Source organism: Triplophysa dalaica, chromosome 7 (assembly GCF_015846415.1).
Source record: "Triplophysa dalaica isolate WHDGS20190420 chromosome 7, ASM1584641v1, whole genome shotgun sequence".
Taxonomy (NCBI): Eukaryota; Metazoa; Chordata; class Actinopteri; order Cypriniformes; family Nemacheilidae; genus Triplophysa; species Triplophysa dalaica.
The window spans coordinates 1,493,109-1,515,322 of NC_079548.1; the positions used below are offsets into that span (position 1 = coordinate 1,493,109).

Sequence of the window (22,214 nt, forward strand, 5' to 3'; positions counted from 1 at the left end):
AATAGAACACAGGATCGATCACAGAATAAGTGATGCAAAAATGGAAAAACCTGTGTGGCATACTTCTCGCCAACTGAGCAACAGCTCATAATGGAAACAGATTAAGAGGTAAAACATATCATATATATAAAAAGGGATATACGGCCTAGCAGACAAAAGAGGGCCGATCACATGCAGAAGTAAAATACCCACACTTGCGATCTTGGCCACTTGAGAGTACGTGTATCATGCGATAGGATGGAAGTGTGCAGGTCTATCCAATTTTCCTATTTAGAGTAGTCTATATTCCTACTTCTGCAGCATAGTTTCAAACCGTGTTGGGAGTAACGCATTACAAAAGTAACATTATTACCGTATGATATTAGTTTTTGCTGTAACACAGTATAATTCCTTACTAATAAGATTTGGGTAATAGTACATCCGTAACAATCTAAGTAACGTGCGTTATAACAATGTATTTTCCCCCTTAAATTATTTTTTATAATTTACCAACACATCCCATTCCCAGAAAAAACTAATCTGTGATTAAAATAATATGATTGTAATACTTTTGCATGTTACTGAAATCCGATGGTTGAAATGAAAGCAACGTATTATACAAAAGAATAGAAACATAAAGAAAGTAAGTAGAAAAAGGTTCTGCGTTTTACCTTGTCATTTGGCTATATGTTGCGAGGCTCTACACTAACCATAATTCACCAGATGGCCCTTGTCTACTTTTCCAATTTTGACAGTGATTGTTTGTTAAATTGTGCCATGAGCCTTCTCTGTGACTATATTTCGGAGCCATATGACTCTCATCACTCCAAAGACATACAGTTGTAAACTACAGGTATTTGCCGGTTTGTTGATGTCCCACCCAACCTGCGCTGTGATCTGATATCCGAATAGAAAGTGACATTGATAAGCACAGTCATTCTGCATTAACACATCGACCTCCACTGGATGTACAACGAACAGCAATACACAATATTTTAGCATAATAGAAAGCATTCGCTGCTGAAAAGGCGATCGAGACCATCACATAAATTTTACTGGATTTAATGGTTATGATGGGAATGTAATCAATTTTGTGATGTTATGGAAACAAAAGTCTCCACTGGTAAGGTATGTGTTGGGTTTTGTTGACGAGAGCATTAAACCACACTCAAATAATGCCCAAAACACACTACAAAAAGATATTTAACAAAACCAAATGGTTTCCAGTGATGTTTTTGTTCAGTAGGGTATTTGTACTTGTGTTGTTAATTTGATCAAAGTATCTAAAAAGTAACGCAAAGTGGTGTAACGCAGTAAAATTCAAAGACAGAAATATTGTAATTTAACTAATTACTCTTAAATCACAGTTACTAGTAACCTATGTAATTTACTACATTTTGGGGGTAATTTGCCCAACATTGTTTATTAATTTTTTTTAATTGAATTGGAATTGACTGTGGACAAGTGAGAGTGCGCGTGTATGAACATCATTACGGTAATATCATATCAGCGGAAGCGTCTGCGACACTATTACTGTGTTTACGGTAATATCAGCAACAACAGAGAAGCTGCGCTAGCAAAAGTGGACTTTTCCCTCCTTCCATTTCTGAGGTAATATCAGAACAAAATGTCACGTTTTCATGTTATTTTAACAGTTCGGTTTCAGCCTGAATCATGGTCTTATGTTTTACAGTTATTTCTATCTTTAAAGACCTCTTCAAATCATCTGTAGATGTGAGTTATAATGAAGAGGTTATTCGTTAATGTTAGCCAAATTTGTCCTACTGTTTAGTCTATTTTATTTACTTGAATGCATTAAAACTATGAAGTGTAATTTTAAAAGGACGTTATGCAGCTTGTGCCTGGTTTCACAGACAAGTCTTAAGGCTAATCCCAGGCATAGTTCTGTTTAAAATTAGAAATCTGGCTACTATGAGTTGGTCCATACTATCGTTAATTTCCAATACAGTTCAGGGCTTGAGAAATGTGTCATTCACTTGACCCAGTAAAAAAATTACTTGTCTAAAGATAAAAAATTAAATTAAATTTGAATTATACTGTAGTACAATCAATGTTATTGTTTCGGATTTAGATTGGTCAAGCTTGCTGACTATTATAAAACAAAGGGAAACAAGAAATTGTCATTAGTGTTAAGGCTGTATGTTAACTTTTTTGCATGTAGCACTGGTGCTAGAGAGGTTTAAAGTTTGGTAGAACTGGCAGAAATGCGCAAGTTTAGTTCATTATGAATAGGCAGATAACTAACTAAAGACATTGTTAAATACAGATGGCTAAATTAAGTCTGTATCATTTTTAGATAACCTGAATTTGTCTCAATATTTCGAAGTTCTTTGTTTTTCCTTTTTTACTATACAATAGTGGTATATTTGCCCATACAACACATTGTACAAGCGTTAATGTCGAGCCCTGAAGTTGTAATTAAACTGAAAACTCGGACCCTGCAGCCCAATTTGCATATTGTCTATCCTAATTAATATTTTAATCATTTTGTTCAAATATTTTGTTCAGAGTTGATAGTGTATTTCTTAAAAGTATTTCTTTTGCTAGGTCTGTTCCACTAAACCACACAGTGATGTTCAGTGAAGACATGAATGAAGTTGAGGAGAAACATCAGGGTCAGAAACCTCAGCTGGAAATGTCTTCTAGTAGTTTGCAGAAGAACAAGAATTTCTCTCCAAAATGGAAACAAAGAACAGAAGCAGGCGAGCCGTTCACCTGCTCTCAGTGTGGAGAGAGTTTCATATACAAATATCATCTTCGTGTTCACATGAGAGTTCACACTGAAGAGCGACTGTACGAGTGTCCCAAGTGTGGAAAGAGTTTCAAACTCAAATCAACGCTTGAGGATCACATGACAATTCACACTGAGGCGCGCCGATACACATGTCCTCAGTGTGGAAAGAGTTTTAAACAGAAATCAAATCTTGAGGTGCACATTAGAATTCACACTGGAGAGCAACCATACATGTGTACTCAGTGTGGAAAGAGTTTTAAACAGAAATCAAATCTTAAGGAGCACATCACGATTCACACTGAAGAGCGCCCATACTCATGTAATCAGTGTGGAAAGAGATTCAAACGCAAATCAAATCTTGAGGATCACATGAAAATTCACAGTGAAGAGCGCCCATATGCGTGTCCTCAGTGTGAAAAGAGTTTTAAACAGAAATCAAATCTTGAGAAGCACATTAGAATTCACACTGGAGAGCTACCATACACATGTCCTCAGTGTGAAAAGAGTTTCAGACACAAATCAACGCTTGACAGGCACATTAGAATTCACACTGGAGAGCGTCCATACACGTGTCCTCAGTGTGGAAAGAGTTTCAAACACAAGTCATCGCTTGAGGACCACCTGAGGGGTCACACTGGAGGGCGCTGAGACACATGTACTCAGTGTTGAAGGAAGAGTTTCAGACTGAAATCAGATTGTGAGGTCCACATGAGAATTCACACTGAGAACGTCTTCAGTGTGGAAAGAGTTTTGATGTTAATTTACTCATCGAGATGTTTTTTGCTGTAACCGGTGATATCAAGACCAGTTAAAATGTGTACAATTAACAAGACATTAATGAGGTTACTGTTTTTAATTAAATTCACAATAATGTATCTATAAAACTTTACCCAGACTTTGGATTTATATATGTTTGATAATCTAAAAGAAAAGGAGTTTATTTACAATCATGAGAATATGATTCCATCAATTTTATTTACATAGCGCTTTTCACAATTTCCATAAAAGCAAAGCAGCTTTACACAAATCATAATAATAAAAATAATACTAGGTTGAAAATTTAAGAGCATATGCGGCATTAAGATTCATAGTAGTATCCCTTGGGATTCTAGGTTGTGGCTACAGTTGCCATCCGCCCAGGACCTACGATGAGTCTGCGCGGCCGCTCAAGCGTGGAGCTTCACACGGAACATAGCCATCCATCAATTTGCAATCGTGTTCCTCTGTGCTTTCGTGTTCAAGTTCCAAAGGTTGTGGTTTCGGGGGAACCATCGCACCCCACCTGCAGTACCTCTGCGCCCCCCTGGCTGAGAACCACTGAACTAGGATCATTCAATGCTATATAAGTTACTAGCAGGATTTTGAAGTCTATTTGGAACGTAATAGGCAACCAGTGCAATGATAACAGAATAGGGCTTATATGGTCAAATTTCTTTGGTCTAGTGAGGGCTCTGGCTGCTGCATTTTGAACCAGTTGGAGTTTATTCAGAAGTGTTGCATGAGATCCTCGCAACAATGAATTACAATCATATATTTGTGAGATCATAAATGCTTAAATGATAAAGAAAACTGAAAGAATGTGTCTAATACAGATGCAGGATGAACTGATCAAACACATCATGTAAACAGGTCAGAGAGATATGAAGGAGCAGATGACTCGTGATGAAACTCAACACATGATCATGTTGAAGACTTCAGGAATATATATTAGCTATATGTTCAGTAAATTTAGCCAATTTTTTAGTTTTCCAGTCCAGACCATCTTTCTTATTAGATGTTACAGCTACATGTACTGACTTTAAGTAGTGTGAAGCAAAGTCAAGATCCTAGAAATCATCTAAACAAGCAATTAGGAAATAGTGTTATAATCTAAAGAGCAGTGTTCAGTTTGTCAGAAGGTTTGTATGTTGTACACGAGAACACTGTCATGAATAGAGGTATGTTTATAAGCCATTCACATTACATTCAAAATACATCACAAGCTCATCTTTATGTGTACTGTATATACATGAAGGTTTTATTGTTCAATATATATTGTTGAACTTGATATACGTTGTTGACTTGAGTTGTTAATAAACAAAGACGTGTTTTTTCGTAGAACGTTATTTTATAAGGTTCATTTTTTGTTGTCCAGGAAAGTATTCTCATTATATATGCTTTATAAATAAAATGGACTGCGGTACATTGACAGTGCGGGTGTATAACTATCATTACGGTAACATTGGGCCAGCGGAACATTATGCGGCACTATCACTGTGTTTACGGTAATATCAGCAACAACAGAGAAGCTGCGCTAACATCGAGGAGTGTTTATCCCGCAATGTCTGAGGTAATATCAGAACAAAATGTGATGTTTTCAGGTTATTTATACTGTTAGGGTTCAGACTGAATCATGGTCTTATGTGTTTCAGCGAATCGTTCTTTAAAGACCTCTTCAAGTCATCTGTAGATGTGAGTTATAATGACGTGGTTATTCGCTAAAGTTTTCCGAATTTGTCCTACTCCTGTTTATCCTATTTTTGATGGAACTCAATCGTTCTTAGGTCGAATTTGCATGTCATCTGTCCTAATTAATACTTTAAAAGTTTTGTTCAAATATATTGTTCAGAGTTGTTCATCTGAATTTGTTTTATTTTGGAAGGTATTTTTCACCATACCTGGTGTTCAGTGAAGACATGAATGAAGTTGAGGAGAAACATCAATGTCAGAAACCTCAGAATCTTGTAAAGCTGGAAATGTCTTCTAGTAGTTTGCAGAAGATCAAGAATTTCTCTCCGAAAAGAAAACTAAGAACTCAAGCAGCCGAGCCGTTCACCTGCTCTCAGTGTGGAAAGAGTTTCAAATACAAATGTCTTCTTCAGGAACACCTGAGAATTCACACTGAAGAGCGTCCATACACGTGTCCTCAGTGTGGAAAGAGTTTCACACAGAAAAATTATCTTAAGGTGCACATTAGAATTCACACTGGAGAACGCCGGTTCAGATGTCCTCAGTGTGGAAAGAGATTCAAACGCAAATCAACGCTTGAGGATCACATGAGAATTCACACTGGAGTGCGACCATACATGTGTCCTCAGTGTGGAAAGAGTTTTAAACAGAGATCAAATCTTGAGGTGCACATAAGAATTCACACTGGAGAGCGTTCATATGCATGTCCTCAGTGTGGAAAGAGATTCAAACGCAAATCAATGCTTGAGCATCACTTAAAAATTCACACTGAAGAGAGAGCATACGCAAATCAAATCTTGAGGATCACATGAAAATTCACACTGAAGAGCGACCATACACATGTCCTGAGTGTGAAAAGAGTTTCAAACACAAATCAAATCTTGAGGTGCACATGAGAATTCACACTGAAGAGCGTTCATATGCATGTCCTCAGTGTGGAAAGAGTTTCAGACAGAAATCAACACTTGAGAAGCACATCAGAATTCACACTGGAGAGCAACCGTACACTTTTACTCACTGTGGAAAGAGTTTCAAACACAAATCAAATCATAATGCGCATGTGAGAGGTCACACTGGAGAGCGCCGATACACATGTACTAAGTGTGGAAGGAAGAGTTTCAGACTAAAATCAGATTTTGAGGTGCACATGAGGATTCACACTGGAGAGTGTCCATGAGCATACATTCACTGTGGAAAGAGTTTTGCTGTTAATTTACTCATCGAGATGTTTTTTGCTGCAACCTTTGGTATCAAGCCCAGTAAAAATGTGTACAATTAAAACGCATAAATGAGGATATTGTTTTCAATAAAATACACAAGTATTTGCTTCGAACAGACTTTTGATTTATGTTTATTTCATAATATATGTTGATATATATTGTCAGGATATATCAGACTCTGAGACAAGAATCCAAACTGGAGTTTCATTTCATTATAAATAATGTTTTCATTGTCGTCCATGGTCACTGTTTGCCTGGTTTACCTCTACAGTGCATTTGCATCAATATAAAAAGTACACCTATTTATTTCAACTTAGGCAACCAAGGCATCACAGCGCGTTTTAAAACATGCAAAAAAGCTTCCGTGCGGATTTATTTACAGGCTGGAACTTGAAGGCGACGACTCTATTTGAACTTAGAAGTAAAATTCAGTTTTTTTGGTATGGAAAAAAGTGCCAGTCTTCTTTATTAACATTGGTTGCAGTGAAATGTACATTTTCATGCTTCAAGTTGTTGAAATTAGCACGACTTAATGTATTTTAACGAACGAATATGAACTTAAGAACAACCGCTCCAAACAAGTTATGGAAATAAATGCATTATTATTAGTCATTTAATATTACGTTGGTATTTTTATGTTAACGAATTCTGTGGCTCACTTGTTTTGAAACATTTTAATATGGGAATGTGAGCCGAGCATAACACTTATAAACGTATATTTAAAAAATACTCAAACTTGGTTGCGATCTGAGTGAACAAGGATTAAGGAACACGTACAGATATTTTTATATTTTCTGCATATTATAAAATCCTTGCAGATGAAGTGAAGAAGCGTTAGCGGTTACTTAACCCTGTTGTGCAGCTTTTATTCTTATGAAAAATACAAATATTCGAATAGATTTTTTTTTTCGAACAGTTATTGCGGATCGAATATTCGAACATTAGTGCACATCCCTAGAATCTAGCATGAATTTAAAAAGGGTAATGATTAAATAAGTACTGTTTTGGCGACATCTGAAATATTTACCTCAAACAAGAGATTGAAAATGTTACAAGGACTGCTCCTTTAAACTTCATGCAAATTTCTATTTAGGTTTATATGTATTTTATTATTTTGCTCTAATTTGCTTTCATACATTTTCTTTAAACTAGTTACACCTATTGTTACACTCGGGTAGTTGGGACAAATATGTCCTCATTAAAACCCATTAAAAAATATTTGTTAGGTGTGCGTATATACGTATCATTACGGTAATATCATGTCAAAGGAATATGCAGCGACACATTCACTGTGTTTACGGTAATATCAGCAACAACAGAGAAGCTGCGCTAACAACGCGGGTGTTTTTCCCTGCATGTTTGAGGTGATATCAGAACAAAATGTGATGTTATAATGTTATTTTAACTGTTAGGGTTCAGACTGAATCATGTTCTTATGTTTTTCAGTTATATCTATCTTTAAAGACCTCTTCAAGTCATCTGTAGATGAGATTTATAATGACGAGGTTATTCGCTAAAGTTAGCCAAATTTGTCCTACTGTTTAGTCTAGTTTGGTTTAGTTTAAAGTCAGTTGTTCTTACACTCTGTAAACTCAGACCCTGCGGCTCAATTTGAAATTATCTGTCCTAATTAATATTTTTAGTGTTTTGTTAAAATATTTTGTTAACAGTTGTTAATGTGAAAATAAAGATATTTCTTTCCATTGCTAGGTCTGTTCCACTAAACCACAAAGTGATGTTCAGTGAAGACATGAATGAAGTTGAGGAGAAACATCAGTGTCAGAAAACCCGGAATGTTGTAAGGCTGGAAATGTCTTCTAGTAGTTTGCAGAAGAACAAGAAGATTTTTTCTCCAAAAAGGAAACAAAGAACTGAAGCGGGCGAGCCGTTCACCTGCTCTCACTGTGGAAAGAGTTTCAAACACAAATTTAGTTTTCGGAGACACGTGACAATTCACACTGGAGAGCGTCCATACACATGTCCTCAGTGTGGAAAGAGTTTCAACCGCAAGTCAACTCTTGAGGAGCACATCAGAATTCACACTAAAGAGCGCCCACATGCTTGTACTCAGTGTGGAAAGAGTTTTACACAGAAATCAACACTTGATGCGCACATGAGAGTTCATACCGAAGAGCGTCCATACACGTGTCCTCAGTGTGAAAAGAGTTTCAACCGCAAGGCAACACTTGAGGATCACATTAGAATTCACACTAAAGAGCGCCCACATGCTTGTACTCAGTGTGGAAAGAGTTTCAGAGTGAAATCAAATCTTAGGGTGCACATTAGATTTCACAAGAAAGAGCGTCCATGAAGATGTCTTCATTGTGGAAAGAATTTACACAATAAATTGTTGATTTGCACCCAATTTACTCATCTAGATGTTTCTTCAGTAGAGCAGTAAGTGTTTTTAGCTGCTATCTGTTGTATCAAGACCAGTACAAATACAAATACATAAATTACTTATTGATTTAAATTCACAATAATGTCTCTAAAAAGCTTGAATGACTTGAGGTATGTTTATAAACTATTTCAATTATTTTGTAAACACGTCACGGACTTTCATAACCTCATATATATATGTACATAGAGAATAATATATACTTTTGTTTGTGGAAGAGATTTAATATAAGTGATGAATAAGGACAGTTTGATGGTATAATACTTTAAGTTGTTTTATGTGCTGATCATGTATAAATTCTCCCTCAGAAATATGATCTGATAAATATTGTAGTGGTAACTAGTAACTTGGTATTAGCGCCTATTGTATTGTTGCTAATATATGACATTTCGCTATTTGCTGTCTGAACTCTATGTACATCCCTTTAGCGTCTACTAAGTGACTAAATGTAAATGTTTTCCTATACAGGGATTATTTGAAACCAGGACCAAGCCTTACTGCATTTAAGTATTTTTTACAGAAGTGCATTGTCTCATGTGTGCCTCTTGAGACAAAACAATGGCTCTAGTGTATTTTAGAAATGTTTTTTTTGTTTAGACACACCTTTATTTAGTCTTGGACAAGTATAAAACCAAGCATGGGAAACCATCCCATTACAATGAAATAAATGAAAGCACAGTTGTGTCCTAAATGACATACAGTACTATACAATATGTGTTGGGTAGACTATAAAACGGCTATTATTTTTTCCCAATGTGTGAGCTTTCTGTACATCACCGGTCAATTTATTTTGTCTTATATATGTGCTCAATTGGAATTCTCTGTGGACAAGGGAAAAATTACTTGTGGTATTTCTGTGGTAAAATATAAAAAAAAACACACACAAAAAATCTTGTTATGACAGGATTACCACAGCACCTTTTTTTTATGTTCTCGCCCTGAATACATGATTCCTGAAAAAGTCAGTTCTCAACAGATGAGATAAAGGGTCAAGCCTGACTTTCATTTTGTGGTTACAATTAACATTTTTCCTTTTAATTATCTTCACTGTATTTTCCCCATAGTTTGTAGGAAATCAATTATACCGTGATGTATTTTTACATAGTAAATAAACTTGTATAATATGTGTAATATTGTGTGTCTTATTTGAAAGCTGTTTTTATTAAAGCTCCTGCATATTTTAATGCATAAATGTTAACTTCATATTTTAAGATTAACCTGATTTGTATGTTTTGTAATCGCATAGAATGCCACGCTTCCTGCATAAATGCCATCCCTGTGTTAACTTCTACAAATACCACAAAATGAATACCACAGCATACTTCAAAATTTCAACAGATAAATCATATTTTCAGTGATATTACTGTAGAAATATGACAGTGATACCACAAAGTACCACACGAATATTACAGGACTATTACATACAATAGACAATTCTGTGGTAAAGCGTCCCTTAAACACAGAATACCAAACAATTACCACACAAGCTTTGTCGTACATTTGATGATTTATCTCTTAGAATACCACAGGATATTTTTGTGAGGGGAGTGCGCGTGTACAACAATAATTACGGTAATAGCATGCCTTGGAAGATTGCGCGGCACATTCATTGTGTTTACGGTAATATCAGCAACAACAGAGAAGCTGCGCTAACAACAACGCGGATATTTTCCCCTGCAGTGTCTGAGGTAATATAAGAACAAAATTTCATGATTTCGAGTTATTTTAACTGTTAGGGTTCAGACTGAATCTATGTTTTTCAGTTATATCTATCTTTAAAGACCTCTTCAAGTCATCTGTAGATGTGATTTATGATGACGAGGTTATTCGCTAAAGGTAGCCAAATTTGCCCTACTGATAGTCTATTTAAGTTGAAAATCTGTTGTTCTTTAACCGTAAACCATGCCTCTCAATTTGCATATTATCTGTCCTAATTAGTATTTTAACCGTTTTGTTCCAATACAGAAGCAGACGATGCTTTCACCTGCTGTCAATGTGGAAAGTGTTTCATACAAAAAAGTCATCTTGAAGAGCACCGATATGAGTGTCCACCGATATGAGTGTCCTCAGTGTGGAAAGAGCTTCAAACGGAGATCAACACTTGAGGAGCACATTAGAATTCACACTGGAGAGCGTCCACACGCATGTACTCAGTGTGAAAAGAGTTTCAGACAGAAATCAACACTTAATGATCACATGAGAATTCACACTGAAGAGCGCCCATACACGTGTCTTCAGTGTGGAAAGAGTTTCATACAGAAATCAACACTTAAGGATCACATGAGAATTCACACTGGAGAGCGTCCATACCCGTGTCTTCAGTGTGGAAAAGGTTTCAAACGCAAAACAACACTTAAGGATCACATCAGAATTCACAGTGAAGCGCGTCCATACCCGTGTCTTCAGTGTGAAAAAGGTTTCAAACGCAAAACAACACTTAAGGATCACATGAGAATTCACACTGGAGAGCGTCAATGAACATCATTGTGGAAAGAGTTTACACTTAAAATTGTAGATTTGCCGCTATCTTACTCATCAAGCTGTTTCTTCGGTAAAACAATAAGTGTTTTAGCTGCTACCAGTGGTATCAAGACCAGTACAAATGTGTAAAATTATAAATACATAAATGAGATCAATGTTTTAAATTAAATTAACAGTAATGTCTATAAAAAGCGTTTCCCAGACCTCTTTGAATTTATATTTGTGTAGTTACCAAAAACACACAAAGAAATCTCTCAAACCTTTTGTACAGTACACAGACACGATCACTTCTGATATGCAGGTCAATGTCTTGTGTTCTCCTCAGATTCACTGTGAATGATGTCAGTGGTGATTTCATGTTCAGTGTCTCTGGAGATCATCCTAAAAGTGTGTTTTAATGAAGAGATGAAGTTGATTTGATTTCTTATGCAAATACTTTATTCATTTTCTCTCTTTATGTTTCATATTCTTGATGTGTTTGATGGCGTTGCTTAAACTCTATGTGTTATTATTATACAGTAAAGTCAGCTGAAGGATCATCAAACTTTGAGGTTTTGTGTTTTTTAGAGGGTCTCCAGTCTAGTCTCAGCCTCATTGCTAGGCCCATTTAAAGTACTATTGTGTACTTAACTATTGTGAGTAATTATTTAATCTGTACAAGAATTGGAGATCGCTTTTAGTCCCCTTTAAAAGTATTTTAATAAAACGGCGACATGCTGCGTTATTTAGCGAGCGCATTCTTCAGTTCACAACAGCACAAAGTCATACGCAGAGTAAGGTTCGTGCATTAACATGACATCTACATCTTTTCCATTCTTTAGTACACGATCATGATGATATTCGTTTTATTTTTCTGCAACTAGTTACAGAGAGCTGACGGCATGAGGTGTGCTAGCAGGGATTTATGTCACGAATTTTGATCCCAAAAATGTCGGCCTCGAGTATTTTTTTTTTTTAAGTTTATGAATACTGTGACGATTAGAATGTTTTTTTATTTCATATTTAAAAAGTCAATGCCCTTATAAATAAAATAAGCCATACATCTACCCAAGGTTCCTTCTACGGTCCGCCTGGAAACGAATCCTAGATCTAAGTAAGCTGCCGTGTTTACATCGGGTGCTATAAGAATTCATCACGATCGACTTAAAGCGTGATTCATAAAAGTATATGAGGTTCATGGCTTAAACAAACAATCATTTTGTTCCTGTTAACTTTTTACACGTTCGTGAATGTACACCGGTCTGTAACTGCGGGGACATTTTCATGCCTCTAAAGATGACGCGGCGCGAAACGTGATTGGTTGTTTTACCTTTCAGTCATATGGCCTCTTGGGCCTGGCCAAAGAAAGAGGCAGCAGCGCGAGACTTGAAATTCTGTAACACTGTGGTGTGTGTTACACTTATTTCAAAATCATAGAAAATGTGTTTGATTGTTATAGATGCGGTGAGATCTTTCCTGGTGTATACTGTAGACATACAAGCGTTCTGATGTGATTGTTTTATTATTCTGAGCATTTTTAATCAGGCGCATCAGAAGAGACCTGTAGAGGAGGTCTTGATGTGGATGTTTAAAGAGCGCGTATGGATTTGCTCAAGAAGTCTCTTAAAATGGTTTTTCAGTCATTTATGTGTGTTTCATTTCGATTGTTTTTCTCACTGTGCATTTTACAATAAACGCTTTGAACTTTGTAATACTAAATGGTGTAAACGAAGGATTTTATTAAGCTAACCAATTATTACTTTTTTGCCAATTGTGTGATCTTTCTGTACAGCACTTTTGTATAAATACATTTAGAATTGGAATTGACTGTGAACAAGTGAGAGTGCGCGTGTATAAGTATCATTACGGTAATATCATGTCGACGGAAGCGTGTGCGGCACTATCACTTTGTTCACGTTAATATCAGCAACATCAGAGAAGCTGCGCTAAGAAAAGCGGACTGTTTGTGCCCTACAATGTGTGAGGTAATAGCAGGACAATATGTCATGTTTTCAGGTCATGTTTACGGTTACGGTTGAGACTGAGACATGCTCGTATGTTTTTCAGTTATATATATCTCTAAAGACCTCTTCAAGCAATCTGTTGTTGTGGTTTGTAATGACAGGGTTGTTCGCTAAAGTTAACCAAATTTGTTTAATTGTTTATCCTATTTTAGTAACTTGAATGTATTAACATGAAGTGGTACTTTAAAAGCACTTTCTGCAGCCGTGCAACTCATGTTGTGTCCCATTTTGACTAATTTTAATATGCTCTGAAAGTATTCGTTATTTTTGTTATGAAATAGTATATGTTTTGGTGTATAGCAAAGCAGTATATACACGCAGATCAATTATTAATTCTTGGTTAGATATTTAGATGACATACTACGGTTTGAGCCATACTAATATTATTTGACTATTTCGGACAGGTAACATTAGTAAAATCAAATAATGGTGATAACACAAGACAGACACGCGCACACACAGGTTCAAACACACCCACATACAAAACACAGACTCAACTCCAGACACAAAAAATGCAAACATACTAACACACACGGACGCGCACACACACAGTGCTTATCACAGAGAAGCACACATTTAAGATAAAGGAGAAACACAGGTCAAATATCAAACAGACTATACATTACTATTTGTAATAATAAATAAGTTAAAGGCGGGGTTTCAGATTTCTCATAGACGTTGTTGATGTTCAAATCACCATACAGACACACCCCTACCCTCATCTTTTGCTTTCGTCAGTGCTCGGCTGGACTAATGTCTATCCTGTGCACTGTGCACCTTACTGCTGGTTGGCTACAAGGTTGTTTTGATACTTGGTGTGTTCTGATGTGATTGTTTTATTATTCTGAGCATTTTTAATCGGGCACCTCAGAAGAGACCTGGGGCCCTAATCAGAAAGGAGGTTTAATGAAAACTCTGAGTATATAAACCCTGAAATGAGGGAAACTCTGTTTTTTCCGTTTCATACTGCTAGGTATGTCAAACCCGGGAAAGCACTTATAAACTCAAGCCCGTTTCTTAAAGATAGCTAACTCAGAGACAGTAGGCATAGTATCTTACTCTGTGAACCTAACCTAGTCGGGAGCAGGTTTAATTTGGTAAACCCAGAGTTTCTCCAGAGTTTCTCCAGAGTTTCTCCAGAGTTATCTCCTCCCCCTTTTTTAAGCCCAAATGGTGTAACTCATTCATTCATTAATAAAGTCATTCATGGCACACATTATGATCAGGCAGAGACCATCTCAGTGACTAAATTGTAATTTCTGTTTTTATAGAGGATCCTGTATGTGAAGAGACTGCATTAATTCGTAGGGATGTACTTTGCTTTCAGGGGAGAAATTTAGGACCCGAGGGGAATTTGGTCAATTCCCGTTCATTTTTATTAAAACTGTACCATTTTTCTTTACAGTGAATTAGATGCATCAAAATATGTCTCATTCCCCCTTACATCAATAACAGCAGCCATCGTATCCATGAATTACATCAGAACATTCTTTCCCGTACATGTTCTCACAAATGGTAGTTTTCTATGGAGGATAAGAAATTACTAAATAAAGTGTATAAATAAAGTGCATGAATAAAGATATTAATCAAAACAGACGAATAATAACAAATTATTTAGATGTGCAGCCATTCCTACCCCAAACTGCTCCAAGCAGGGTTCGAGCCGTCGATCTGTTTGACTTTCTGTACAGCACTGTAGTCCGTTTATTTTGTCTTTAGTGTGTGCTGTATAAATACTCTTAAAATTGGAAACTACTGCGCTCAAGTGAGTGTGCGCATTTGTAAGTTTCATTATGGTAATATCAGGTCAGCAGAAGAGTATGCGGCATTATCACCGTGTTTACGGTAATATCAGCAACAACAGAGAAGCTGCGCTAACAACGCGAATTGGTTTCCACTGTAATGTCTGAGGTAATATCAGAACAAATTGACATGTTTTCAGTTTAATTTGATAGTCAGGTTTGAGACTGAATCATGGTCTTATGTTTTTCAGTTATATCTATCTTTAAAGACCTCTTCAAGCCATCTGTAGATGTGAATTAGAACAACGAGGTCGGTCGCTACTGTAAGACTAATTTGTCCTTATGTTTTTATTTACTTGAATGCATTAACACTATTTATGAAGTATGACTTTAAAGCATGTACTGCAGCTCATGTTGTGTCCCATTTGTTTGTTTTTGTTATGGAAAAGTATATATATTTTCAGTGTGCAGCAAAGCATTATACACGCAGATCAATTAATATTTCTAACTTCATCATTTAAACATAATAAGATTTGGGCCATACTATCTCTATTTCCAATACTATCTAGCACAGGTAGTTTGCAAATTGGGATGCAAGGTGAGAGTCAGACTACTCGGAGTCGATTACACTTACATCAAGGGATTCACGATAAAGTATCGGCCATATTGGTATCGGCTGATAAATTGTCATTTTTAATGTTATCGGTATCGGTGAAATTTAGGCAGATATGTGATAGCCGATAAAGCATAAATCATTTCCTTTGGTTAAACTTCATCAGCTGCATGCTGGTCACAGTTCAAATACTATGTCTTTCTGTCGTGATCATTCATACTGCTGGTAGCAAAACATTTTTGATTTAGGTACTGTATGTAGATACATTATTGATAAATATGGAAATGATAGGAACAAATGCATATTGTTTGAATGAGACTGTCTAAATGCTTTCTGTCTTAAGACTTGTTAGACATGAGGCTATTGAGAACATTTTTCTGGGTTGCTCTGGATGAACATCTATAATTTGTTTACTAAAATAATATATATACCAGAAAAGATTTAAAGTTAAAAGAAGTAGGCTTTGTAAATGATTTTCAGGGGGGGAGAGAACTAATGGTTACCTTGTGTTCTGCAGTGAATGTTTTCAAATAAAAGCAGTTGTCCACATTTTGCCTCTGGTTTCAGTCAGTATTTATATACTGTATATCACCAATTATATCGGTCATTCGATTCCAAGGTTAAACAATTATCGGTTATCATTATCGGCCAACATTTACATATTGGTGCATCCCTACATAAATCAGTTGTTCTTAAACCCGAAACTTAGGCCCTGCGGCCCAATTTGCATATTATCTGTCCTAATTAATATTTACACTTTTTTTGTTTAAATATTTATTTTTATAACCCTAAGAGTTGTTAATGTGAAAATTAATTAATTTATTTATTTTGGAAGGTCTGTTCCACCTCACAGTGATGTTCAGTGACGACATGAATGAAGTTGAGGAGAAACATCAGTGTCGGAAACCTCAGAATCTTGTCAAGCTGGAAATGTCTTCTAGCAGTTTGCAGAAGATCAAGATTTCCTCTCCAAAAAGAAGGGAAAGGACAGAAGCAGGCGAGCCTATCACCTGCTCTCAGTGTGGAAAGAGTTGCAAACAGAAAAGTCATCTTAAGGAGCACATGAAAACCCACAGTGTAGAGCGTCCATACACGTGTCCTCAGTGTGAAAAGAGTTTCAAACAGAAATCAATGCTTGAGGAGCACATAAGAACTCACACTGGAGAGCGACCATACGCATGTTCTCAGTGTGGAACGTGTTTCAATCGCAAGGCAACGTTGGATGAGCACATTAGAACTCACACTGGAGAGCGACCATACACATGTACTCAGTGTGGAAAGAGTTTTAAACAGAGATCAACGTTCGATAAGCACATGAAAATTCACTCCGAGGAGCGCAGATACCCATGTCCTCAGTGTGGAAAGAGATTTAAACAGAGATCAACGCTTGATGTGCACATGAATATTCACACTGAGGAGCGCAGATACGCGTGTCCTCAGTGTGGAAAGAGTTTCACACAGAAACATTATCTGGAGGAGCACATTAGAATTCACACTGGAGAGCGCCGATACTCGTGTCATCAGTGTGGAAAGAGTTTCACACAGCAGAATCATCTTAAGGTGCACATTAGAATTCACACTGGAGAGCGACCGCACACTTGTCCTCAGTGTGGAAAGAGTTTCACACACAAAACGACCCTTGATGAGCACATGACCATTCACAGTCAACAGCGTCCTCACTCATGTCTTCAGTGTGGAAAGAGTTTTAAAGAGAGATCAACCCTTGAGGTCCACATGAGAATTCACAGTGAAGAGCGTCCATATGCATGTCCTCAGTGTGAAAAGAGATTTATGCAGAAATCAACGTTTAAGGTTCACATCAGAATTCACAGTGAAGAGCGCCCATACGTATGTACTCAGTGTGGAAAGAGTTTCAGACAGAAAAATCATCTTAATGTCCACATCAGAGTTCACACTGGAGAGCGTCCTTACACATGTCCTCAGTGTGGAAAGAGTTTTAAACAGAAAACACGTCTGGAGTTGCACAAGAAAATTCACACCAGAGAGCGTCCATGAACATGTCTTCACCATAAAATGTAGATTTGCTCTTAAAGGAACACTTCAGTTGAAAAATTAAATTGGCCTACATTTTACTCACTTTCACAGTGGAATTTGAAAGTATCATTTACATTTTCTTTGTTTCATATTCTTGTGGTGTTTGCTGTCTTCTGATGAGCTCCGTATGTTATTAGACAATAAAGTCAGCAAAAGGTCAATAAATATGATTATCATCAAACTATAAGGTGTTGACAAAGACTGATTATCTTCCTAAAACTAATTTACTTCTGGACTTTCTTCCATTTATTTACATTGATTATATGTTGAGTTCTAGACTGTTATATTTGACTGCCCTCATAATGTCTTCTTTCAGGTACATCATACATACACGTACATCATTTAGTTTGTCTTGTGGTGTTCAGTGTTACTGCTACTATCGGGTGTTTGTCTGGTTTAGTCGTCATATCAGATCATTAGGCAGATCATTAGTCGTGACATCAATAATCTTCACAGACTTCAGACCATTAACACTTCATATATTTTTAATGGGGTAGTTCATCTTCAAAAAGAAAATTCTGTCATCATTTATACACCATATTGTCATTTCAAACCTGTATGCCTTTGTTGTGAAGAACACAAAATAAGTTTTGTGTGTTTTACAGGAGTATATTGTCATTGTGAATGGAGCTATATGAGCTATTGGCATTACATTGTTCCACAAGCCCATTTCATATATGGTTCAATTGATTGATACAAATTTGTGGCCGTATAAACGTGTATAGATAAGTCTGTATCCTGTTTGCTATAGATAGACCGGAAAATAATCTGAACTTAATCTAAATAATTTATATTTGTGGTTTAAATAGATTTAATTTAAGTGATAAATGTGGACTGTTATTAAAAGTTTAAGTGTTAATTCTGCTTAGAATATGATCAATATTCAAATAAAATAAACATATTATGATGAAATATTATGTGCTGTGCAGTTTAGCATCTAGTGTAGGGTGACCAACTGCTAATAAGCCCAAGGGGGGACAGGGGGTATGTTTCTGAGGGACAATGTGGGACACTGCCTGGCGCGGCGGTGCCCCCACCCCCCGGACCGACTCACTGATAGTGGTTTACCCATTTCTAGCACATACCACCGTACATGGTATATTAATAATGCCCTATTACCCTAAACATGTGTAATTGCTGATGTATGCTCATGAATAGGCCAGCCAATGTGTATTTTAAAAAAATAAAGATTCATAATATTTTGAACATTCAATGAATTGACAAATGCACTTCCACTTACGATTTACTTTAGCTATTTAATTTTATTTATTTTTCATTACAATTTATTCACTTTAAATAAATTATAATATAAAATTATAGGATTAACAGCAATTGTAGTTGCTCAACACCACTGGAACAGTTAAAAAAAGTCTTAACTCACAACTCCAGAGGTTCACGGAACGAGAAGGGGCTAGCTTTGTGCCACAATCTCCTGCTCGATATGATGTGATACACACTCGTCACCTCTGCAGCAGTCACTTTGTCAGCTAGAAAGTCGTTTTAGGTCAGAGGAAAGCATCCATAGATTTGGATTTCTCTTTCTGTTGGACACGTTGGAGTCTCCGTGAGTCTGTGAGTCATTTGACATCGTATTCCCCTCCATGTCCGATTGAGAAGGACGTTTTGCAAAGGTCACAAAAAGCCCCCTCGGCCCCCTCAACACCTTTCAGCCACAAATATTCATTTTCCCAGTCTTTCTTGTACCCACCCCTTCTCTTTTTAATTAATGGCTCAGTCTCTTTCTCCATTTTTCAAATTGGAGCGCGCATCTAAAAGTTCCTTCTTAGTGTGTGCACGTGTGCGCGCTGTCATGACAACAACAACGGAACAACCTAGTCAGCAGTTCAACTGAGGGGTGGGTGTGGCAACAGTAGCGTGCTGAACTGTCAAGTTATGTTCGTTTGGCTGCCTGGGGCTCGAGGATATAGAGCGACCAACTTTTTTTTGTGCAAGCATTGATTATGCGTGACACGGTCCAAATTTGCGGGACGCATGAATTGGGCTTGAAACGCTGTGCGCACACGCGCTTCGCGGGATGGGTGCCCAACAAACTAAATGTGGGACAGGTAATCCGTTTGTGTGGGACAATGTGAGAGACCATTGAAAACGCGAGACTGTGAATGATACGGAATGAAAACATTCGTATATAATTTTTACTTATAAAGTGGTTATTGTTGAGCGGCTAGTCCTGTCACAACTAAAAGACTCTTTACCATCCACACTGGACCCATACCAATTTGCCTACCGTAGCAACAGGAGCACAGATGATGCGGTGTCCATGGCGCTGCACTCCATGCTCACACATCTGGACAATAAGGACACTTATGCACGCATGCTGTTTGTAGACTTCAGCTCTGCATTCAATACCGTCATCCCTTCCAAGCTAATCATCAAACTTGGAAACCTAGGCATTAACAATTCAACCTGCAACTGGATTATGGATTTCTTGACAAACAGGCCTCAGCTTGTTAGGTTAGGCCACATCTGCTCCACCACCATCACCTTCAACACTGGTGTACCACAGGGCTGCGTACTGAGCCCCTTTCTCTACTCCCTTTTCACACTCGACTGCAGGCATGTGAATGGATCAAACTCCTTCATCAAGTTCGCAGAAGATACAACAGTGATTGGTCTCATCAGCAACAACGATGAGACTGCTTACAGGGAGGAAGTACGGCACCTGGCCACATGGTGCTCAAACAACAACCTTCTCCTTAACACCTCCAAGACAAAGGAGATCATTGTGGACTTCAGGAAGGCGAAAGGAGGCACACACGACCCCATCCACATTAACGGGACGGCTGTTGAACGTGTTTCCAGTTTTAAGTTCCTGGGGACCCATATTTCGGAGGAACTGTCCTGGACCACCAACACCTCATGCCTGGTCAAGAAGGCTCACCAGCGTCTATTCTTTCTGAGGACACTGAAGAAGAATCTGTCTTCAACTATCCTGGTGAACTTCTATCGCTGCACGATAGAGAGCATCCTGACCAACTGTGTCACAGTCTGGTACGGGAACTGTTCTGTTGCTGTGCCCAAGGCACTGCATCGGGTGGTGAAAACAGCCCAGCGCATCATAGGGACTACACTCCCTTCCATTGAGGACATCGAGAAGAAACGCTGTCTGCGTCAAGCTCGCAGACAAAGATTGACAAAGATTGACCCATATCTCAGATGGCCTGGGGGTGAGTAAATAATCAGCAAATTACATTTTTTGGGTGAACTATCCCATTTAGGTGGGCCAGGAAAAGATTATTGGTGGGCCGCATTTTGCCCACGGGCCGCCAGTTGACAAGCCCTGGACCATAGTATTCAGAGTTGATTAAACTTTAGTTGTTCTTAAACCCGAAAACTCAGACCCTGTGCCCTGATTTGCATATTATCTGTCCTAATTAATATTAAATAAACCTGAAACGCACGTTATCGTTGTCTAGCCAATCATGAAAAGCTATGATGTCATCACAGCCTGGTGCAGCTGCTCCTACGCCGTAGCCTGATGCGCACCTCTCCAAAAACGTCAACATAACACTGGTCCAAAGACATGCATGGTAGGTTGATTGGCATCTCTGGAAAAAATTGTCCGTAGGGTGTGAGTGCATGACTGAATGAATGAGTGAGTGTGCCCTGCGAAGGGTTGGCATTCCATCCAGGGTGTATCCTGCCTTGATGCCCGATGACTCCTGAGATAGGCGCAGGCTCCCCGTGACCTGAGGTAGTTCGGATAAGCGGTAGAAAATGGAATGGAATGTGTGTTGTGATCACTCACTGTTCCTCAGGTTGTGTCCCTGATGGCACTGTATTAGTATGGTGTTCCTAATAATCCTTAAAGTGAGTTTAGTTTGCTCATCTGCAAAACATGGATGCATAAATAGTACACAGACCTTATACTTTCAGAAGGAATTGTAACTTCAAGGGTAGTTAACCCTAAAAATGAAAATTCTCTAGTTTTTGCCGAATCTGTATACATTTCCGTGTTTGGTTAAACAAGGAGAAAGATATTTGGAAGAATTCTTGTAACCAAACGGTTCTTGGACCCCATTGACTAGAAAACATACAATGGTTGTTGAAAGTGCCCCAGAACTGCATACTGTATTCTTCAAAATGCCTTCATTTGTGTTCAATAGAACAAGAAATATAACGTAATTTGACCTATGGTAGTCAATCGGGTCCAATAACTGATTGGTTATAAGCTTCCAAATATCTTTCTCTGTGTTCATCAGAACAAAGACATTTATACAGATTTGGAACAACAGGAGGGTAAATTGTTACAGATTTTTTATTTTTGTTTGAATTATCTCTTTAAGAACAATTTCTTCAGGAATTGCATGTCATTATTCATCTTCGCTAGCTAATATTTGACGCATCTCACTTAATATAATAAATGTTAACAAATATTAGGAAGCTAGTGGTGTAATGGTTAGAGAGCCAGATTAAAATCCAAAGATTCCAGGTCAATTCCTGGTCTAGCAGATTTGATCATAAATTTAATATCCAATTATAATATTGTTTCACCTAAACAT

At 37.5% G+C, this 22,214-nt stretch overlaps 4 protein-coding genes across 9 annotated transcripts; all 4 read left to right on the top strand.

The window, feature by feature from the left end:
* The first annotated feature begins 1,539 nt into the window (after nucleotides 1–1,539).
* LOC130425974 (gastrula zinc finger protein XlCGF7.1-like) lies at nucleotides 1,540–3,623 on the top strand. 2 transcript variants are annotated; one of them, XM_056752456.1, is made up of 2 exons: nucleotides 1,540–1,590; nucleotides 2,548–3,623. In XM_056752456.1, the coding sequence occupies exon 2, from the start codon at nucleotides 2,573–2,575 to the stop codon at nucleotides 3,380–3,382; it is 810 nt and encodes a 269-aa protein (XP_056608434.1). In that variant the 5' UTR covers nucleotides 1,540–1,590; nucleotides 2,548–2,572; the 3' UTR covers nucleotides 3,383–3,623. The 2 variants fall into 2 exon arrangements, with proteins under 2 accessions (XP_056608434.1, XP_056608433.1); XM_056752455.1 differs by lacking the exon at nucleotides 1,540–1,590 and adding an exon at nucleotides 1,604–1,713.
* A 1,392-nt stretch (nucleotides 3,624–5,015) lies between these two features.
* On the top strand, nucleotides 5,016–6,502 carry LOC130425989 (gastrula zinc finger protein XlCGF49.1-like). Of its 2 annotated transcripts, XR_008907122.1 has the most exons (3): nucleotides 5,016–5,063; nucleotides 5,146–5,185; nucleotides 5,376–6,502. XR_008907122.1 is itself a non-coding variant. In XM_056752468.1 (2 exons), coding segments are annotated over exons 1-2 (621 nt in total). In that variant the 5' UTR covers nucleotides 5,074–5,183; the 3' UTR covers nucleotides 5,995–6,502. The 2 variants fall into 2 exon arrangements, 1 of the variants encoding a protein (XP_056608446.1); XM_056752468.1 differs by lacking the exon at nucleotides 5,016–5,063 and having other exon boundaries at nucleotides 5,074–5,185.
* Nucleotides 6,503–7,718: 1,216 nt separating this feature from the next.
* Nucleotides 7,719–9,931, top strand: LOC130425988 (gastrula zinc finger protein XlCGF49.1-like). The gene is made up of 2 exons (XM_056752467.1): nucleotides 7,719–7,907; nucleotides 8,113–9,931. Exons 1-2 carry the CDS (start codon nucleotides 7,888–7,890, stop codon nucleotides 8,711–8,713), a joined length of 621 nt encoding a protein of 206 aa, XP_056608445.1. The 5' UTR covers nucleotides 7,719–7,887; the 3' UTR covers nucleotides 8,714–9,931.
* A 3,223-nt stretch (nucleotides 9,932–13,154) lies between these two features.
* Nucleotides 13,155–18,363, top strand: LOC130425950 (gastrula zinc finger protein XlCGF8.2DB-like). Of its 4 annotated transcripts, none has more exons than XM_056752415.1 (3): nucleotides 13,291–15,195; nucleotides 15,278–15,349; nucleotides 16,475–18,363. In XM_056752415.1, the coding sequence occupies exon 3, from the start codon at nucleotides 16,495–16,497 to the stop codon at nucleotides 17,653–17,655; it is 1,161 nt and encodes a 386-aa protein (XP_056608393.1). In that variant the 5' UTR covers nucleotides 13,291–15,195; nucleotides 15,278–15,349; nucleotides 16,475–16,494; the 3' UTR covers nucleotides 17,656–18,363. The 4 variants fall into 4 exon arrangements, with proteins under 4 accessions (XP_056608394.1, XP_056608393.1, XP_056608396.1 ...); XM_056752418.1 differs by having other exon boundaries at nucleotides 15,278–15,336; XM_056752416.1 differs by lacking the exons at nucleotides 13,291–15,195; nucleotides 15,278–15,349 and adding an exon at nucleotides 13,155–13,245.
* Nucleotides 18,364–22,214: the final 3,851 nt, after the last annotated feature.